The sequence below is a fragment of the Malaya genurostris genome, chromosome 1 (genome assembly GCF_030247185.1).
Source record: "Malaya genurostris strain Urasoe2022 chromosome 1, Malgen_1.1, whole genome shotgun sequence".
Taxonomy (NCBI): domain Eukaryota; kingdom Metazoa; phylum Arthropoda; class Insecta; order Diptera; family Culicidae; genus Malaya; species Malaya genurostris.
The window spans coordinates 154,278,360-154,296,853 of record NC_080570.1 but is presented as its reverse complement, the minus strand read 5'-3'; the positions used below and the strand labels follow the sequence as shown (position 1 = coordinate 154,296,853).

The window sequence follows — 18,494 nt, the reverse complement described above, 5'->3', positions numbered from 1 at the left end:
TCGAGCAAAAATGAACAGTGCTCCTCGTTTACTACCTCACCACAAAGAAGCTCGACTGTAATTTGCACGTCGGAACATGCCCCAAGATTGGAAAAAGGTATGAACATGTTCTGCAACATTAAAAAAAAACAAACCCATTTAAACTATTTAATAATATTTTCCAGCAGGATAACGCCAGTATTCATAAAAATGCTGAAACAATGAAGTGGCTAAAGTCCGAGAAAATTGATATTTTGGACTGGCCAGCTTGCCCACCGGACTGGCCAGCTTGCTCATCAGTCTTGGGAAGCTATTGAACTGGCAACACTGCAGAAATTGATGCAAAGTATGCCAAATCGTATTTTTCAGACAATAAACCGTTCCGGTGGAGCAACGGATCATTAGATGCTTTTTGTTGCTTATTTTAATCATCCGAACCTCAATAAACTGCAAGTGGCCCTATAATTTTGAAAAGCCATTTTTCCTTAAAAACGTTCTATCACAATGCGAAATCAATCAACTCTTGGACTCACATTCGTGTTTTGCAATCTAATTTCATGTTCCATCGAAAAAAAATCCAAAAACTGTTCCATTTTTTTTGTATCTTGAAATTTATGGGTTTAATTTTGAAAAGGTCTGTATGGGACGTAAGCGCTGAAAGATGCTTTTGTGAAGTATCCGAATCAGTCTGAATAAATTGGTATCAAAAATAAGACCAAACCAGTATTAGAAGTTTTCTTAATAATAAATGCAAACAATGTTTTAATAAAACTGTGCGGCAAAAAAAAACTCATGAATTCCAGTTGTAATGCGGTTTCTGAAAGCGATCAGTGATACTGTTTAAGGGCCCTCTTGGGAAATTTCAAAAAATCCATTTATTTGGCATTTTTCGACCAATGATACCATTAAGCAATTGTCATGAATTCATGTACTGCTAATTAAATGTGAGTCTACAATATAAAGTTTTTCCAGATTTGAGGCACGTTTTTCCTGAAACCATTTTTGCCTTTCTCATATAGAAAGGTTATGCAATCACTTGAAAAACCGACTAGTGAAAATTGGCTCGGAGGGCCAAATGTCATATACCATTCGACTCAGTTCATCGAGCTGAGCAATGTCTGTGTGTGTGTGTGTATGTGTCAAATAATCTCACTAGGTTTTCTCGGAGATGGCTGAACCGATTTTGACAAGCTTAGATTCAAATGAAAGGTCTCGTGGTCCCATACGGAATTCCTGAATTTCATCCGGATCCGACTTCCGGTTCCGGAGTTATAGGGTAAAGTGTGTTCAATATTGTACACCGTCACTTAAACCGGCGAAACAAAAAACGTAAAAAAATTCTAAACTGGTCTCAAAACTACACAAATCGATAGTCATTATCAGTAGGCAACTAAACAAACCGATTCCGGCTATCCTGGGTCCCGGTATCCGGTTCCGGAAGTACAAATAGAATACCACAATATTATATGTACATGAGAAAGGCATCATTACACCACTAGGTGGATTAAAACAGGTTTTTGTTTTAATTTGTGGGCAGGATTGAAACAATTCTTTTTAACTCGACTTGAAATTTTAGTTTTCATAGAAAACGCTGCCATTTCTTCAATTTTCAAAATTTTGTCAAAATCCTACGTCAGTACATCGACAACATAAACAGAAAAACGATTTGTTTACTTTTTGTATCTCAGATAACTGATTCGAGTGCAATCACTTACAATGTCTTTGATGGCCTTCGGATAGGATAGGTTAAAGCAGGGTATAAATAAACGACATAAATTGAAATTTTACTATTATAATAAAAACACCAACCATCAAAATAACGTTAAACTTATTGTAATTTTCGAATTAGTACCCGTAATTGGATTGCACTAATTCACTAATCTATTTGTCCACATTTCAGGGTAGCTCAAAGCATTTCCACGGATTGAAGATTATTGTAGATGTGGAAATATAAGGCTAACTCTTGGGAATATGAGGCGTAAATTTTCATTTCTGTTGCCTTTTTAATTTAGTTTCTCTTGTTCGAAATTTCGCTTGAACTTAATAACAAGTTAGTATTATTAGTATTCGCAATCCATACAATATGACTTTTTAAAGGTGTTTTTAATTAAATATGGGTTTTTACGCGAATTATTCAGACGATTCATGCTCGATTCGGCTAATGCGTAATAATAAAATATACTCAGTTTGGTCTGTTATATGATAATTAACACACGTACGTTTTGACAACGGGCCATTTTATCATAAAAATAATCTTATTACAATGCAAACGTTACTGCTGATAGGAGCAACGATTATCGTGGAAAAGGTTTGCTGTACGCACAGATAGGCAAATGTGTACGGAATCAAAACAAAACCTGTCTTAGCTGTACGAGTAGGATATTAACCGATATGCACAAGCTAAAACGTGTAATTGATTCGCATTCGTCTTCTCATAAAATGTGTCAATTTTGAACAATCGGAATTGATCAAAGTTAGTCGTAGGTAAAATTTAAGCAGGTGACAGTGTACGTGTTCAGTGCTTTTTCTTCGGGAATGCTATTTTTTTTCGTTAACACTGACAATTTGTTTTTCGATGACACTGACAATTTATATGCAATTATCTTGGAAAAGTAGTATTCATCCGACACTGAATCACGCACGGTTCATTCTTGATGTCTTCGTACGATTTATAACTCTCTTGAAGGAACGCGCTGTAACGCATCTAGTTCAAAAAAATTTTTCGTACGAAATGCTCTGCTCTCTCTTGGAATTTACTTTAAGGAAAATAGACTTAGTACCAGAAGTCGGATTCAAATTTTGTATCCGAATTTCTTGATATAGGAATACATTCAACATTCTAAAACTCCTTCAACTCACAAAAAACGTCTGTATCATTTCTAATTTCTTTTATTTGTCGATTTTTTTACATAAAAATTTTTATTCTTCTATACAATCTCCATCTAGAGCGATACACTCGACCCTCCAACATTCTGATGCCCTTTGAAAAAAAGAGATTCGACAAGACCTTAAGAATAGGCTTCCATGTCTGCAATGACCCCAGCATTCGACAAAAATTTCTTTCCCTGGAGAAACCTTTTCAGGTTTGGAAATATATAATAGTCGCTGGGGCCAGATTTGGAAAATACGGGGGACGGTGAACCAATCCGTACCGCAAATCATTCAATTTCAATGTTACTGTTTTATCCTTCCAACGTTACTGAATTTACCTCTACTTAGAAGTATTGGAAGTGTTGAATTACTGAGTTGCATTAGAATTATAGATCAAGCGCAAAAAAAAAGAGAATGGTTATATTATTTTGTACGACAATATTCTTAAAAACTTTGAAAATTCGCATTTTAAAACCACATAGCTCTGAAAAATCGCATCTTATCTAGGCCGATTTCAATCAATTTTACTCGTCTCGAATTGAATATTCTGCTCGGATCTTTAAGAAGATCCATTTCGTCATCTACCGTTTCAATTTGTATTCATATTTGCAGCTCTGATCAATGTGGTGATTTGATGAATTTATAAACGAGTTGTAGCACGTACCCAGGTTACTGAATAAGTTATTAAATCAAGACCATCTGTACGAAATAGCTACTAGCTAAGCTCATTCGATTGAACATATATGCAACCATCATAGCTCATAGAAGAATTCATTATAACATTTATGCTGTTAACATCACATATTGTCTTTATGTTATTGCAGATTTGCTTCGGAATGGGCATTGGAATGCGGTGCCAAAAGAGGGTGCAACCGGTTGGTGTAGCAAAATCGAATGAAGGTTCAAAGGAACTCGTAGGTTTCGTAGCCAAAATCGTTTAAACGAAAAAGATGCTTTGTTTTTTTTTAGATCGATTGCTGTAGGCCAACCCAATAGAGCAAAAAATTATCGTAGCATATCATGAACTACTCGAATGAATGCAAAGAAGGGATGTGATACCATGATGTATGAGTCGACATAACATCATCCATCAGAAAACTGAATACTGAATACAGCATCGGTTGATGATAGACGTTGGATTTTATTAACATGAACGGACGAGTAAACTCTAAGGGACCAACCAATTTTTCCGATGCAACCTGAACATTTCTGCTGCAGGAACGTTTCTTTATTTCGAGAAGAACTTTTTGGCAGTGCTTTTGATGAGGAAGATATGTTTAATCAGTGGTGAAAAATTTCGTTAGAATTCAAGCACACAGTCAAAATGAAGTTAGGAATGGATCGAGAAAGAGGAGAAAAATGCCGCAGTCTTACGTTGAAAATCCATGGTCATGGTCAGGCTGAACTTTTCGAAAGCTGTGTGAAATAGGTTAACGTTGGAATGGGCAAAACATTATGACCGGAAACTACGAGAGAAGGTTATATATAACGGTCCCGTGAAATGCTGGTCTGACTTAGCTAGCTGCCACTACTGTAAGGAATTTCATCGAATAGTTTAAGCGGATATGGATTTTATTGAGAAAAAAAAGAATTCCCTCCGTTTCGATTTCGATTTTCGTCCAAGAGAGAACGTTTGGGCAATTGTCAAGCGTTAATCGTTGGTTTGAAAAAAATAACATCATTTTTTCTACAAGTTATCGGAAATTTGATCAGGAAGTTGTGATATTATTTACAACAGTGTGAGTTAACCATAAATAACTCAAAAACAACGTTTTCTAAGACTTTGGAAATAATGAGGAAAACTCATCACACTTACTTGCTTTTTAGCACCTGCACAACGGTTTTGAGGTAGTTAGGCACATATCAATTCCGATGTACTGTTGGACAAGTATAAAAGGTAAACTTTAATCGAAAAACGTTCATTTCTTCTAGTGCTTCAGACGGAACTGGATGTCGACGTGAGTTTCTCCCACCAACATCAGTAAGAACAAACCAAAGCGTGAAACGCTTATCGTACAAATTCCACTGTATCAGTATTCAGTAATGTTCTGGAAAACCTTTAGGTTAACATAATGCTTAACTTTTCTAATTATATTAACAACGTCCTGTACAGATTGCACCACAACCGCTATTACTGATTTGTCTTGTTAATGAAATTGATTCAAAAAAGGTTGTTGGCGCGTTATTCTTATATCTTAGGAAAGTGTTTGATACGTTGGACCAGAACATTCTGTTACAAAAGCTAGATCGATATGGGATTAGCGTGTTACTAAAGACGTTCTTAAAAGTTATTTGGCCAACAGGAAACAATTCGTATCCCTCGGCTATGCTCGTAGCTCATACTGCCTAATTAAGGTGGAGCTACCTCAAGGCAGTAACTTCAGACCGGTGCTATTCTCACTTTTTATTTTGATACCCTTAAAAAAGATTTGTTATGTCCTTCAAAATAGGCTTCCGTTTCTGCAATGACCTCAGCATTCGACGACCAATCCGTACCGCAAATCATTCTTTCAATTTTGCCGTTGCTTTTATCCATGAATGCTTTGATGCGTCTTTTTCCATCGCTTGATGAAAACTAGAGCTCGTCTGACACGATCAGCAGTTATTCAAACACTAGTGGAAAGATTGTCATGAAATTTGGTAGGAGAGGAGGGACTTTTCATTTCATGTAGTAATGAAATCTAATTAATACGGCTTGTTCGTGCCAAAATCTGGACACTCCGTAATACTATATCTTTGGAAATATTTCACCAACGCGTGAAATATTTTGGACCCTGATGAATGTATGTCTGTTCTTAGTGTAAAATTTTGGTGATAGCTTTTAGATCGAAGATGACGTCGAAAAAACAGTAAGTATAAGTAAGAAAACTTGATTTTCCTGCAATCATTGTCCCTAACGTTCTTAAATATTTCGATAAACGTTTGACAACAGCCAGAAAGGCTGGGAGCGAAACAAAATCGGACCTCAGGAACCACCAAGAGGACACGAAAGAGATGCAAAGATTGCAGAAGATAACAGATCTTTCGGTACGTGCTGTGGCTGGAGATATAAAAATGGCTCCAACTTTCGTGCATGTTTCCAAGCACCGACAAGGTTTAAGAAGAAAACTGTACTGAACCGTAATGATAAACAGCATGTAACGGCTAAAACCTGGGCTCGCAAGTTGTATCGCGAATTTTTGTGTTTTTCTGCGTGATAACGGACGATGGAACTTATCTGCTGGAAGACTCCCCGGAAAGACTTTTTGTGCCAAGTTTCCAAAAAACATTGGTTTAGCAGGCAATATGCAGCCGTGGTCGATGAAACCAAAGCCTCGTCACTACGCTTCTCCGCAATTTTGGCCTGAATTGGCATTTTGTTACTACATCAAAGATATTTTGGAATAGTAACTTATTCGTTGAGTCCAACTGCAAACCCTAGAAATAAAGTTTCCAAAAAAAATGGTTTAGCAGGCAATATGCAGCTGTGGTCGAGGAAACCAAAGCCTCGTCACTGCCGGAACGGTATATAAGGAGATATATCGTAAAGAAAGTCTAGAAACGCGATTGTTATCGTTTCTGCGCAGCCATGACGCTTCCCCGCAATTTTGGCCTGAATTGGCATCTTGTCACTACACCAAAAATATTTTGGAATAGTAACTTATTTGTTGGGTCCAACTGCAAAACCCTCGAAATAAAGAGTCGTACAAATTTTTCAGACCCGAGAGGTGAATGAACATAAGGATGAAATCATTGCATCGCACCGAAGTTATTCAGCACAAATTTCTTTGCTTCGCTCTTCGTAGTCTTCCTTGGAGAGATACTGACAACCTTCCAAACTACCAGGAACGCTGTAAACTGATCGATCTAGACCTGTTGTCCGTTCGTCGAGATTTCTCCAGCACAATTTTCGTATCAGATCTGTTGCAATCTCAAATTGAATTGTTAGGTAAACTAAATTTAAAGACCTAAAACCTGTTAAAGTACTTAAAGTGCTTCCTTAGAATGACTGCTCCCATTCTCCGTCGATGCTTAAACAGATACTAAGAGTAACATTCACCCTTAGGTTTGTCTCTAACACTCTTCGGAACTAACTGGATCTTTATGACGTTACTAATATTTTTGCTCTCCCTTTCTCCATATCTTAAACATCTTTGGAGTCAATTACCATCTCATTTGCCGCTTTTAATTCCTTCCACCCTCCCTCCTTCAAACCCCTCTCTTTTTTGGTCCTTCTTTTCTGCATAACTGTTAATTACCGCTCTCTAAGGGCCGCTCTCGTCGATGTCCAGCATGCGCTGGACAGTTTCGTAACTTGAGGATGTTTCCCGCGGACCCACACGGACAGGAAGATGTGGCCTTCAACGCTACGTGCCAGCCACTTTCGACCATCACTTGGAGGTATACTATTACTTAGTATTGAACCCTTATATTGGAATAAAAAGATGAGGAGGTTTTATGCCTGCTGGAGAGAGAGATTGTAGATTTCAGCTCCAGCGGATTTTTTTCATGCTCATAAATAAATAAATGATAAATGAATCCTCTATGTAACAATAGGAATCATTGTAAGTAGCAATAACTTCACGTCTTTTTAGCGATTTATGTTGAATTGCGAGGTGGTATACCGACTCGACAAAAACTGTTATGCACAGGTGAGTCGAAAACACAATGAAAAGGTAATACAGAAAAAATCAATTATTTCATTTAATGCACTTGTCCGGAAAAACAAAATCGTATTCATTGCTTTGGTAGTACTTTGAAAAACCCATCAGTATAACCTCGAAAAAACGTGGACACAAAAAAGAAAACCGTCGCCACGGTTCTCTCGCTCGGAATAATACTGCACTCGTTTATGGTTGCTCTTCTGCTCTGCCTCATTCATCCAACAACAATTGAAAAACTTTGACTCAGGTACAGTGATGCGAACGGTACCGGTAAAATACATTTCTTTCCCTACATTCTACACACTCAAAGTGCTACCGCCTGCTACAACTGCTGGTAGATACATTTACTCTAGAGAGTGTACCAGCGACGATGAGAACGGTGAAGGTAAAATATATTTTGTTCTGCTTCATTCTACTCTTTCTTAGGTTTACAGCACTCTACAGTAGGCTGGGCGATACATTTGCTCAAAGCTACCGCCGCTTTTAAAAATGTAATATAGCTTTCTACCGCCGTCGAAAAAAAGTATTCTACCGCTGTACTTTACATTGTTCGCTCAAAATGGTAGCGCACGTGTTTACGTTGAACGTTAACAAATGATTATTATTTAATATATAAACATTATGTGTTGACGATTTTTTTGTATTTCTCAAGACCAGATTATATTTTATTTAAATAGTAGATCGTTTGATATGCTTGATAATCTTCCCGAATGGTGTAATGAATTATTTGTTTTCAAGACCCTTTTTAAATGAAGAATTCAATGCTTTGCTGCGTTGAAACGTACTGATTAGATTTTAGCAGATGAAAAAGTAAACAAAGAGAAACAATTTACTTTTGTGACCTTATGAAATGGTTACGTCGACTTGTCAATTTTTTCCCTTCATTAACAGTGAATGTTGTTGTTCCTGAAATCCTATTTTTTCCAAATCGATTCGTGATCGTGAAAAATGACTGATTCATCGAAAATAAAGCGTTTTTATCGGGACATAGCCAATGATTGTTATAAGTGTGAAGGTGATTTTATAATTTGTAACATCGATTCTACTCGAAACTGTACGTACAAAAAATTAAAAAGTAGTTATGATCCCGGAAATTTTGTTAAGCATTTACGAAATGTGCATCCGGAAAAGGCTCTGGAATACGGACTACTGAAGCAAGGATATGCACCAGAAAAGAAAAGGAAAATTCTTAAAACATCAATAGCACTCGACAGACAAGCTGTGGTTGAATCTTTGGTAAAAATGGTATCACTTCATCACTTGCCCCTATGCGCCGTTGAATGGGAAGGTTTTCGAGAACTGCTAGATCCAATTTGCGAAGCACTTAAATTTAAAATCAATCGAGACAATATCTCCCGCCATATTGAACAATGCGCAGTAAATATTAGGGAAAAAATTGCAGCTGAAATGCAAGGTCGATTAATATGCATTAAAGTCGACTCTGCGTCCCGATATGGCCGTCATGTAGTGGGCATAAATGCGCAATATAATAAAGATGATACTGTGATTATTAGAACCCTAGGTAAGGCTATTTTGATTTGGCCAAAGTAGTATAAGCATATAAATGATTTGTTTTGTAGCAATGATGGAAGTTAAATGTCGCCAGACTGGTAAATTCCTAAAGTCAAAAATCGATGATGTACTGAAGATGTACGGAGTCGCACAAGAACAACTATTTAGTGTTACTTGTGACAACGGTGCTAATATGATTGCCGCTGTTCGGGAGATGCAGAAAGATGCGGTTGCGTTCATAGATGAAGAAGCAGATGCAGATGATGTATTATCTGATCAGTCTATGTTAGAGTACGAGAAAGAAATTAGTTTGGTACGTTGTGCAGTGCATACAATGCAGTTGGCAGTGCACGACGTTGTTAAAACGTACGATTCTAGCATACGTGAAATTGCTAAAGTAGCCGTAACTTGCCGGCAAATAATATATAAAAGCTCCTTCGAAATACATAAAACTCCATTGCCACCACTATTCTCTCGGACCAGATGGGGAGGAGTTTACATTATGCTTGAACATTTCAAGACACATGAGCTTTTTTATAGGGAAATGGGAAGTTCATACAACGTACTTGGTGAGTTATATTGAATGTAATGAGCAATTGACTACCTTATATAACTGAATTCTTGAAACTTATAGATCTTGATTCACATTGGGAATTCATATGTCATTATGTTGAGGCATTCGAACCCATTTTTAGGTGCACTAAAGAAATGCAGTCGAAGCATGTCAGCTTATCTTGCTTCTATATTCAGTGGCTGAAGGCCATTATGGAAGTTAAAAAGATAGCGTCCAATGCATTAACAACAAAATTAGTATCTGCTTTAACCGTCAGATTAAGTGGTTTGAAAACTAGTATGGTTTTCAAAGCATGTATGTTGTTGGATCCCAGATTAAATTATTTGAATTCAAATATTCTGACTGTGGAGGATAAACTAGAGACAAGGGTAACAATATATATATATATATATATATATATATATATATATATATATATATATATATATATATATATATATATATATATATATATATATATATATATATATATATATATATATATATATATATATATATATATATATATATATATATATATATATATAATTTAATTCTGACTAATGTTTTTAACTTCCATCCACAGCAATTTCTAATAGCTACAAATGACCGTCTCTCCAAAATTCGAAAAATTGAAATGAAAAATGAAAGTAAATCAACGGAAACAATCGAAAGTGATGAGTTCGACACATTCCTTACCGAAATGCTAGGGGGAGGATTACCCAATACTAATTGCAGTTCCGTAACATTACACCAGCAACTTAACGCACTGGATTTAGAACCGCATCAAAGTTATAGCTTTGATGTTTGGAAGTACTGGGTTAATCGTATATCGTCTCAGCCGGATTTAGCAAATGTTGCATTATGCGTTTTGTCTGTGCCGTCCACACAGGTATCAGTGGAACGAGCGTTTAGTGCGTTAGCACTAGTTCTTTCCGAACACAGAACAAATCTTTCTGATTCTATGCTTGAGAATATTTTAGTTGTAAAACTAAACAATGATCTTTTATCAGTGACAATTCCTCAATTATAGAACAGGAATGATGACACTGCACTGTGATATAAAATATAATACTACTTAAATATATCTAAACTGGATGAAAAAATCATAGACTATCGTATTACTTCATAATATGCTGAATCCTGTTCTCTGCGTAATCGATCAAATAAACAAATAATCATTCCTATTGTGTATTTCGATGAAGTTCGAGCTTTCCATACAAAAAAAACATCACTCGTTCGAAGTGCAGAATCACAATTTTTACATTCAATCAAAACATTTCGAAATGCGGAAAATGGAAATTTTTCACTCAATCTAATAACTTTGATTTGATCTAAATACCAAAAAAAATGTTATTTTTTATCTTCATTTAGGGTAACAGAGGTATTTTGGCCCACTTTAGGATTGATTTTATTTTGGCCCACTTTGAATAAATATCCATCAAATGTTGTAATATCTTTGAAAAACCCTTCCGCAATAGGTAATTTAATGTGTTTACCTTCAAATTTATGTAACATGAGTTACTTCACATCAATTAAATTCGATAAAATCGATAAAGTTTGTTAGGTGGGCCAAAATATATGAAGTGGCCAATATACCTTTGTTACCCTATATAACGGTTAAAATTATTTCACACCGGAGAACGATTAAATTATTATTTCCGAACGAATGACCCTTCTATTTGATTCGAAGACTGCCAGAAGCGATCTAACCACCTCAAAGATATCGATGTTAGTTTCATTTGAAATCTTTTGTAACCATTATTTTTTAGGCTTCCCGAATAGGAAAACGGTAACCGGTATAGCCGAGTTCAGTTTACTTGTCCAACCAACAAGCCCTTAAAGCATTCATTGACTAGTCACACGTGCGAATACGTGAAAGTCATCTTCAAAATAATGAACGAAATAGGCAATGTGCAGCGCCTACCGTAAAGTACATTTTCTATCGCACTCATGTACATTTTTCTACAACGGCAAAGTACATTTTTCTACCGCCACGAGCTACTTTTTTTTGTGGTACAGTAGCGCGAACAAGGAGGCAGTAAAATGTGGAAAAATATAATTTCTACCTACTTCGAACGGCTGTGGTTCCAGCCGTAGTTTTTAACGCGATACTGCATCGCACGCCTACTGTAATAGAATTTTAGTTTGGATGCATCAACACGGTACAGTAAGAAAAATAAAAAATGTAGATGTGGGTAAGCAGACTACGGTAATAAAAAATGGGAGGCAGTTTGCATCCTTGCTCAGGTACATTTAAAAGTTGAAACAAGCTTCGCGACTTGCTGTCACGGTACACCTGATCGCCACTCCATGTCCTGCGGCTCTGACAGGTAATCTATATACATAACATACACACATATAAGAAAACTTTGCTTTCGTTGCTTTTCCCGAATCCCGTTACCAAATAACTCACCGCTATTTTACGTGTTTTCAAAGTTTCCCTATTCGAAATGTTCTGCCGACACTTACGGTAGTAATTCAACTCCAGCACGGCTCCTCCACTTTCTAGGCTTAGTCTGCTTTCGGTGCCGCCACCGAAGACGTGAGATGCTTTTTTATTCTCCCCTCAATCCAATACCTGCCCCATCAATTTTCACCAGCAATGTAGACAGTGGAGGAAGGAAGAAAAAAAAACTCAAAGAAAAACTTTCGCCTCACGCCTCTGTTGATCCTCCGCGAACAATCACAAATCCCAAATTAGCAACGCTCAAGTAAACTTTTCAATTTGAACTACATGCTTTGACTCTTCAAGATATTCTGCTTTCGTAATTCAAATCAAAGCACTTTGCCTTCACTTTTCGTTTGATGTAAATCTCTTCAAACACAACTGCGACTGTATCTGATTACGGTCACGCACTCATTAGCTGCTCTCTTCTCGAACTTCCGTCACCCGGTCACCGCTAAGCAACTATTTCCTATCCTCTTCATTCGTTTCGACAGTCTGGAACTGGTCGATTCCGGTCCGTAAAACGTTTACCCACCCCAACCCAGGGTTCCACCGCGTAGTACACAAAACTTGACTTTCCCGGAATGGTTATGTCACCCTCTTGTTCCCGGGAGCGAACTTAATCACGCGACCCCCGTTGCTCCGGTTCCCACTTTAGCGGAATTCAACTACCCGCAAACGAAGGACAACAAGCAGCACTTGGCCACGCAAATATCACTCAATCCACGGTGCCACGGGTAGCGCGTCTGGCGGCGATTGCCTTCACGGCCATTTACCCTCTGGTACCACCTTTCGGGACCGGAAACATCACTGCGTTTTTTTTCTCTGTTTGCGCGAAAGAAATAGTAAAAATCCGATACAATCCAAAAGCCAGCGATGCCTGCCGTGGACGGCAGCGACGACGGATATTCGACCGTAGTTGAAGCGATTCGACGAGTAACTGCTCGATGCGGGGAACACACACGACCGTTTCCCGAGTTTCGTTTGATTTGGGATTCCGGCGAAACTTGCATGCAAGTGAGGTGACGCGTGCGCAGAACGCAATGGCGGGAAAATCAGTTCTAGTACGGCCAGGCGGCGGCGGCAACAGTCAACTGTCACGCGTCGGCAACATCATTCGGCAACAAGCATTCGGAATTGATTCGATTGTTGTTGTGCTAGGAGGAAAGGCCCAGGTTGTCACGAAGGAAATAAATTACGAAATAAATTGCCTTACTGCCGCCGCAATGGAACGATGCGGGGACGGTCGATGCCGTCGGAGAAACATAGAAACCAAATCCCTCAAACATTTTATGTTTCACGTTCATTCGTTCGTTCGTCCTCGCTTCGGTTTAGCGGAGGAGGGAATCAATTTCTCGTGCGAAGGAAACGGGGGAACGCACAGCTGTGATTACAGTACTTCCAAGGAATTCAGCTACTCCACGGTGAACTTTGACGCCCGATTCGACTTTCTCGTCGGAGCTTGACGGGGAAGCGAAATTGAACGACTTACCCGGGCCCAGCAGCAGCCCGGCAGGAAAGGATTACCGGCAAGATTTAGAGAAGTGCTGCACGGAATATCGGAGTTTGCTTACCGGTCCTGTTGTCAGTGGGAATTTCCTACTGATTCCGAATAAATTCCGTTTTCAATATCGGCTGCTAAGATCCGCAATGAACCACCGACGGAGCAGCATAATGCCGGGATTTGTTATGAAATGTTGTCGAGTCAATAAGCATGAACTCACCCTGGCATACTAAGCCGGTCTGGTGGGTGGTATTTACTGGGATTTCTATTTTCCACTGGCAAAACCTCTTTCCCTGGGAAAATGGATGCTTCAAAAGTACGATTGTAGTATTAGGGACGCGATGAAATACTCGTTTACCAGGGCATTTGATTAGTCGTCTGAACTTGAATCAAACTCGTTCTCATTCGAATCATTTCTATTTAATGTTCAAGATTGGTTGAACCGTAATTTGAGAGGAGTTGTCGATTATTTTTTATGTTCGAGTGGAACTGTCTTCTAGGTTCGGTGCGATTTGTTCCGCTTCTATCAGCTCTCGTAAGCTTTCCTGTCATTAAGAACTCCTGTAACTCCTGCCCTTCTAAAACACATCTAGTAATCTAAGCGCATGATAAAACAGATTCTACAAATTCCTTGTCCTATTATTCTTCTATTCCTGAGGAGAGGAATTGTGTGTTTATGATCTGATTTTTCCCCACAATAGTTTGAAAACATAAAGACTATCCACATTAAATTTCTGACACTTTACCGTCCGTGTAGATTTCTTCGCGTTTCGCTTTCGGCTCATCAGTGCCTAAATCATTTCGAATTGAACCGCCATCTCCGCTCAACAGTTCAATTTGAACCGATTAGCAGACGTTAAGTTCACACAATTTATGTGACCCTTTAAGGATATTACACTAAGTGTCATATCCTATCTGAAGTCTCGGGCGAAAACGAGCGACGGCCGACTACTGGCCGCCGCGAGATTCGAACATTTAGGGGTTTTTGGTTCGTACAAAAAGTACATATTTCGTTTCGATTTTCAATTTGAGCTGCTTTAAGCACTGATGAGTCGAAGGCGAAACGCGAAGAAATCGAAATATGTAATTTTTGTACAAACCAAAAACCCCTAAATGCTTTCGAATAGGTTTTGACATATTCCGTGGATCGCTAAAACGCTTCACTTCTATGACAGCTGGGACTCTCCACTTTACTCCGTGCTAAAAAATGTTTACATTCTTGTTACATTCAGTAAAATGACACTGAAGAAAGTGAACAATCGCATTTTGTACTAACGGTAGCAAATCACGAATTTATCAGTGCGGTTCTTGTAAAGGAAATAAAACTACCGAAAAGTACTCTGTTTTATGTTTGCAAATCTTTCCACCAGCGCTTGACTGTTGATTGGAAGGTAAGAAGGAAAACAAATCGAAAAGTATGCTCTCTACAAATGAACAAGAAGGTGGTAGCCATTATTTGGAAAAGTCTTAATTGTACGGTGCGAAATGTGGCTCGTGATATAGGGAAGTCGAAATCATATGGTACAAATAGTGAAGCATAGGCAAGGACCGGAGGGGTACAAAGTGAAAAAGAAAAATTTCACTGCAAAAAGTGGTGCTAAGAAGCTTTGCACCAATTTGATAATTTTTTTTTACCAAAATGGACGACGAAACATACGTGCTCGAAGACTTTCAACAGCTTCCGGGTCTGGTTTTTTATACCGCAATGCGCCGAAAAACCGTCGCCGAGCATATCTAGAAGAAAAAGGTGCTCGAATTCCCGTAGAAGTGTTTTTATTTGGCAGGCCATATGTAGTTATGGTCGAATATCTTAAAAGTCTTGTTTCTACCGGTACTATCAATAAGGATGTGTACGAGAAGCAATGTCTGCAAAAGCGGTTGATACTATGTGTCAGTAACCACTATTCTCCAGCTCTATTTTAAAATAGTTCGGCCTCTGACCACTATGCGAAATCTGTCCTGGAATGATATAAGGTACAAGAGGTCAAAAGCAAAGGCTTGGTATTGCATTCCTTTTGCGGAATTTGATCTTTCTGTTTCAACAGACATCACGGGCGTGTCATAGAGTACAGAATTATTTCCCGAATGATGCCACGATCCTACTGACACTAAGAACCCTTCTAGGTCGGGGCTCGAACATACCAGTACCCTATGAATTGAATCGCCAAACTGGGACGAGGTAAAATACGTACCAAAACCAGCCAAACCACCAAACTGTCCAGAACTTCGTCCAGTTGAGAAGTACTGGGCTCTAGTTAGGCGGAAGCTCCTGAAATTGATCCGTAACTGGAAGTCGTATCTGGATAAAGTGAAATAACATTCTATGGAATTTCAAGACCTTTCATTTGAACCCAAATATATGCAAATCGGTTGAGCGATTTCTTTGTTTCATTTTTTTGCACATTCTCATCGTTAGTCTGGAACCAGTAGTTCGATCCAAATAAAATTCAGTATCTGGCTAAGAAACTTTAGAGCCTATCATTTGAATATCAGCTTTTGAAAATCAATTAAATAAAATTGAGAAAATTGAATGAAATTTTTCAGTTTTTGCACATTTTACCTCGTTACTCTGGAACCGTTAGTTCGATACGGATAAAATATAGTAGACTATGAAGCAATTCTACGCCAAATCGTCCAGAAATTTCAAAATTCTGGCCCGACAAACATGAAAGTGTACATGTGTGATCGGTATGGCAAATAAAGTATTTATCACTGGTCAAGAGATTTTAAGATTAATTTTTTATGTGTTTTAAACCGCATTGTTTTTAAACCATTGTAACTCAAAATATATAGTTTCAACGAAAATTGTGTCCAAGAAGAAGTTGAGCTTTCTAAAATATATATACAGCCAAAAAATGCGATTTCTCAAAAATCTAAAATAAAATTTTTCTCTCAAAATTCTCAGTTAATCCACCGTACGACGCCACAGACGCGCTTTTCAAATTTTAGTCTAGAATGAAAAAAAAAATCTCTGGACCAGTGAAAAATACAGACATTTTGAGACCTCGCCGAACTGAATCGAATGGTATATGAAACACGGCTCACACGACACACATTCGGTCTAAAAGTTGATTTTAACAGTGAATGCGTGGCCTTCCATTCTGAGCAAAATAAAAGCTGTGAACTACGAAAAACTGCCATTTTGAGAAAAAATAACGGCAGAGGACTCCTCCTCCTGACTCTGACTATGTTTGAGTTATCCTTGAATCCATTCAATATTTTCTTAGAATGTTATTGAAAATTATAAAACCAAATGAAATTTAATATACTTTGATGCTATTTTAGAATTTACAAAATAATCAACAAATATAAAGAATTTTTTTGAACGGCTAAGTATTTTCTTATGTGATACGTAAAAAGTTTTTCGGAAATATTTCGTTTTTAAACCTTACTTAAAGCATTTAGAAACAACATTGGTATCTCAACTTTATGTCATTTTAAATTCTCAAGTCTAGACAAGCCGTTTGGAACTTGAGAAAAGGTTTGATTTGGTTATGGTTTAAATTTTGAATTAATATGAGACAAGATACATTTTAAAATATCTCGGCAGCCGGTTACCCAAATCAACGAAAATACTTCTGTTTTTAATACCTTTTTCTTGATTCAAAGAAATATGTGAAATAGATTGTCAAGAGATTTCAAGTGTCTTTACCTATCGAATGAAGGATAGAAATGAGTAATTGATCACAATTGTAAATGCTATTTGGTATGAGTTATACAATAGAGTAAATAGTAATAAAGGGTGCTTTTAAGAGATTGCTGATTTGAAATTTGAATAAAACACATGCAGAATAATGGAATGGCAATTTTTTTTAATTGGTGGAAAATTTCTTGACATTTAACATTTAAATATAATCTCGGAGCATCTTTTTTTTTTTCCCCATAAATACGTTTATTTCTTAAGGCAGTTTACATAAGTTTTTCTTCGCCGTAGCATCACTTTTACATAATATTCTTATCCTAATTTAATTCTAACATAGTCACAACGTTTTGAATTTATTAAAATATATTCTCTTATAGCTTAAATATCATCTTAGGTAACTCGTCATTAATTATGAAATCTACTCGGAAATATTATTTGAACCAAACGATTAACTTCTATAAATTATAAAATAAGCTGTTATTTTCAGACATTTTGTTGATAATTTCATAAACTGTTTCGAGTTTGTTTGTATCATTACATAATTTTTATTCTAATTTAGCTATTGGTTGAACTCATGGACGCAGCTGGGATCAGAACTAAGTCTTAAAAGGGGCCTTTATTAAATTGAAACTCCAATTTTCTTTATGAAATGATAAATAAGTTTCATGTATGAAAGGTCACGACAAGCAAGAATGTCTCGAACTGGGATATTGGATAGTTTACCTTGGGTACGCAAAGAATTTATTAGTTGAGATCTGACATCACGATACTCCACGCATGTCCAAACGACATGATCAATATCACGATAACCTTCTCCGCAAGCACAATGATTAGTCTCGGAGAGCCCAATTCGAAGGAGATGTGCATCTAACGTGTAGTGATTGGACATGAGTCTGGACATCACACGAATGAAATCCCTACTCACATCCAGTCCCCTGAACCATGCCTTAGTCGATATTTTCGGAATAATTGAGTGCATCCACCGACCCAGATCATCTCTATCCCAAGATGCTTGCCAGCTGGCAAGTGTTCTTTGGCGAGACGAACTATAGAATTCGTTGAAAGCAATCGGTCGCTCATAAATTTCACCCTCAATAGCACCACGTTTGGCTAAATTATCGGCTCTTTCATTGCCTGGAATGGAGCAATGAGCCGGGACCCAGACTATAGTGATTAGATAATTATTATTCAATATGTCGTTCAGACACTGTTTTATTTTACCCAAGAAAAACGGTTCATTTTTGCCAGCAGCGATTGAGCGAATGGCTTCAATTGCACTCAGACTATCTGTGAAGAGGAAATAATGGTTTGGAGATAATGTGACGATTACACTCAAACTA

At 37.6% G+C, this 18,494-nt stretch overlaps 2 protein-coding genes across 3 annotated transcripts in view; one reads left to right on the top strand and one right to left on the bottom strand.

Moving 5' to 3' along the window:
• Positions 1–12,938, bottom strand: part of LOC131426256 (protein abrupt-like) — a 116,647-nt gene extending 103,709 nt beyond the window's left edge. The window contains exon 1 of one of the 2 annotated variants that reach the window (XM_058588856.1): positions 11,975–12,938. The gene's annotated coding sequence lies outside the window, so the exon portion shown is untranslated. The remainder of the gene's footprint in view (positions 1–11,974) is intronic. The other variant, XM_058588855.1, reaches the window with a different exon arrangement.
• On the top strand, positions 6,812–12,748 carry LOC131428521 (uncharacterized). The gene is made up of 5 exons (XM_058592520.1): positions 6,812–9,015; positions 9,074–9,574; positions 9,640–9,947; positions 10,145–10,371; positions 12,553–12,748. Exons 1-5 carry the CDS (start codon positions 8,442–8,444, stop codon positions 12,746–12,748), a joined length of 1,806 nt encoding a protein of 601 aa, XP_058448503.1. The 5' UTR covers positions 6,812–8,441.
• Positions 12,939–18,494: the final 5,556 nt, after the last annotated feature.